A 3,256-nucleotide genomic window follows, 5' to 3' on the forward strand; every position below is an offset into this window, starting at 1 on the left:
AAACGGAAAAAAATAATAATATCCGAAATATTTATATGGCGAATTCTACAACCGATGTTGTAGTCTGACAGCTATTCTGTAATTTTACAGCGCTACCTTGAAAACGTAAAAAAGGTGTCAACGTTTTTTGGGTTTCATGGCATTTGTCGTAATTTTACAACTGCGCTCCTAGTTTACGACACCACTTGCCCCCAAAATTAGCTTAACATTTCCTGTAAAATTACAGAAATTTTTTTAACAGTGTGAATGATATAGCATTTAGAGATATTTGATAGATGAGATAACTCCTTTTGTAAGAAATTGAAGAACTTGCCTCCAAACTCCATTAATACACACGAGTAATTCGTCTCATCTATCTTTACGCAAATTTTTATGGGGGATACATTTTTTAAAATCTAGATAAGGTCGATATAAAATATTCTACCCTCGCCATTTTAACAAACAATCTTTAAAGAATAAAAAATAAAAGTTCATTTAAATTTATAGCGTTAAACAGTTTTTTTGGTGTTTCTTAAAAACTTGTGGTTTTGCAGTTATCCTCTTCTTCTGCTTCCTGGACCATTTTGATAGTACCCCCTTTTATTTCCAGGCCCCGGGGGAGAATTGTCAAGTACGGCTGAGTGGATCAATTGCTTTACTCTTCTCATTTGGATGTGTTTGGGATACGCAACCATCAGCGCTTGCGTCTTGGCGATAGCGTGTTTGTGGTCAATCGAATTGGCAGTGATAGCGGTTCAACGGGTTATCAACAAGGGTGTTGGAGTGAGTTGGGATTTGATTACTGCTTGTATGAAAATTGAATATTTCTACAAAATGTACTTATAGCCGAACGTCATTTCGATGGCAGAAAAGCAATGCTGCTATATGGGCCGCACCACAAAGCGAGCTATTATCAGTTTGTATTGACATGGAACGTCTCTTTCACGACCTTCTGCCTCAAGTCCTTTTCGCGACTACCATCGTCCCCCTCTTCGCAATGGAAGATGTATGTACCTGGCTGTTTCATTGGCTGAGCAATTAGCAAAGCCCATAACTCCACTGACCGAAAAATTTCATTCGGTGTTTTTTTTTTTTTTTTTTTTTTTTTGTCGGTCTGTTTGTCTGTCTGCACAATAGCTTGAGAAGGAATTAAGATAGCGATCTGGTTATTTAATTAGGGATGTTTTGTATCACAAAAATACAGATCGAGCAGGAAGATGAGCATTCTAGCTCAAATAGGGTAGGATACAGTGATTGACCCTGTAGGCGCACGCGCACATCTGCATACACCTCCCTGCCACCTAGCTGTTGATCAAAATTTTCAAAATTCACTACGTGCAATACCTAGGTAAGGGTTTGAGCTCGAACTATGCGGTGGCTGCTGCGTGAAATTCTAAATTCTCATTGGCCTAAACAGCATATGAATTTGGGGCAGAATCTTCACAGTGATTGACCCCGTTGGCACAGTTATTGTCCGGGCCGATACAGGGATTTTTCCCAGCCATTTTTGTCGATAAAAGTAGAAATGCAACGAAGATTTCCTCGGTTATCAGTTTGGGTGCCTATTCGGGCCACATGACTATATTCTTCATTCAAACACCCTCCCCCCCCCCCATTCGACAATAAAGGTTCAACACATTCAAAGAAGTAAAGTAGTGCGATTTTGCTGTGCGTAACGTGCTTTACACACTTCTACTGCTTTGCAAAATCTATGATATGCCAGCTAGGGCAATCTAGGGCCAGCTACGATGCTGGGGTGGCTCTACTCCCTCCACGCAAAAAAGGCGGGAAACGCCCTAAAATCGTCCGTTGAAGACATTTTGACGTGCTGTACTTCGCCAATCCCGGCCGAAGCGCCTGTATCTGACCATATCATGTTTCTTCCGCGTGTCTACAGAATACTTTTACATGAACTCGCGGTACGCCAGCCCTTCGAAGGGTTGCCTCTGACGCTTTCAGCGCAATTTGAAAAGCTATCCTATGTCAAATTTGTAGAAATGGGGTTCGAGAGACCGCAGATGGCGAAAACGAGTAACATTCTGTTTGAATATCATTCTTTTTCGACGAAGGGACAATCACGGTCGCATTACCTTTTCGGGAAGCAGTGATTGTCCCTCTCCCCTACAGCAGGTTGCAGTCAAATATTTGCATCATCTCTTCTGCCATGTGGTACAATGAACCTTTATCAACCTATCCGCAAAGAAGATTTCAAACAAATGCGTCGGCGCACGGTCTAAGAACCCCCGATTGTAACCGTCTGCTCTTAGTGCGAGCGCTAAGAAACTCACCTCCCTGGCGGGATAGTTGACAGATTAGGGACAGAATCACTGTCCACTCCGTGTCCGAAGTGTGTCTAACACGTCTGAAATAAGGCTGTATTCTGTCCTCTCTGTCCAGTATGTCCACTTTGCTGTCGAGCAGGTCGATGCCTTCTAACGACAAAGTCCGATGTGTTGCGCTCCCGTTACACAAAGTTTGATCTGTTTCGCTCCCGTTACACAAAGTTTGATCGGTTCCGCTCCCGTTACACAAACTTCGATCTGTTCCGCTCCCGTTACACAAAGTTCGATCTGCTTTTGGCCGCTCTCGGGAGACTCAAGTTTAGCGCGCTACCGCAGTTTTGTTGTTGTGGCATTCAATTTTTTCTTTAGAGTATGTTGTTCTTCAATCTTTTAGCAACAGACAGCAGCTTTTACTTTTTTTCTACCGGCAATATTAGCGAAAATATAAACATAATAAGACCGCAATTTAGAGCTCGACGGAAATCAGATCGAACTTTGTGTAACGGGAGCGGAACAGATCGAACTTTGTGTAACGGGAGCGCAACACATCGGACTTTGTGTAACGGGAGCGAAACAGATCGAACTTTGTGTAACGGGAGCGCAACACATCGGACTTTGTCGTTAGGAGGTATCGAGGTCCAAATGCTGTCCGATTACGACATCCAAAGTGTGTCTGAACACTGTCTGCACTGTCTACATCCGACCCTCGTCGGATTGCTGTCCTAATTCGGTGTCCAAAGTGTGTCCGAACTCTGTCCGCCCTGTCCACATCCGAACCTCGTCGGATTGCTGTCCAGAATACGATGTCCAAAATGCGTCCAAACTCTGTCCGCCCTGTCAACCACATCCGAACTTGTAGGACTGCTGTCCAAAATACGATGTCCGAAATGTGTCCGAACCCTGTCCGCCCTGTCCACAGCCGAACTCGTAGGGTTGCTGTCCAAAATACGATGTCCAAAATGTGTCCGAACTCTGTCCGCCCTGTCCACAGCCGA

At 43.9% G+C, this 3,256-nt stretch overlaps 2 protein-coding genes across 2 annotated transcripts in view; one reads left to right on the forward strand and one right to left on the reverse strand.

The window, feature by feature from the left end:
• Positions 1 to 433, reverse strand: part of LOC113212969 (uncharacterized) — a 10,495-nt gene extending 10,062 nt beyond the window's left edge. Inside the window, exon 1 of the mRNA XM_052270659.1 lies at positions 425 to 433. Within this exon, the coding sequence (XP_052126619.1) occupies positions 425 to 433 (9 nt within the window). The remainder of the gene's footprint in view (positions 1 to 424) is intronic.
• A 163-nt stretch (positions 434 to 596) lies between these two features.
• Positions 597 to 3,256, forward strand: part of LOC127750107 (uncharacterized) — a 19,065-nt gene continuing 16,405 nt past the window's right edge. The window contains exons 1-2 of the mRNA XM_052270666.1: positions 597 to 762; positions 848 to 985. Coding sequence (XP_052126626.1) covers positions 652 to 762; positions 848 to 985 — 249 coding nt within the window. The 5' untranslated portion in view covers positions 597 to 651. The remainder of the gene's footprint in view (positions 763 to 847; positions 986 to 3,256) is intronic.

This window comes from Frankliniella occidentalis, unplaced genomic scaffold (genome assembly GCF_000697945.3).
Source record: "Frankliniella occidentalis isolate FOCC.00 unplaced genomic scaffold, Focc_3.1 Scaffold133, whole genome shotgun sequence".
Taxonomy (NCBI): Eukaryota; Metazoa; Arthropoda; class Insecta; order Thysanoptera; family Thripidae; genus Frankliniella; species Frankliniella occidentalis.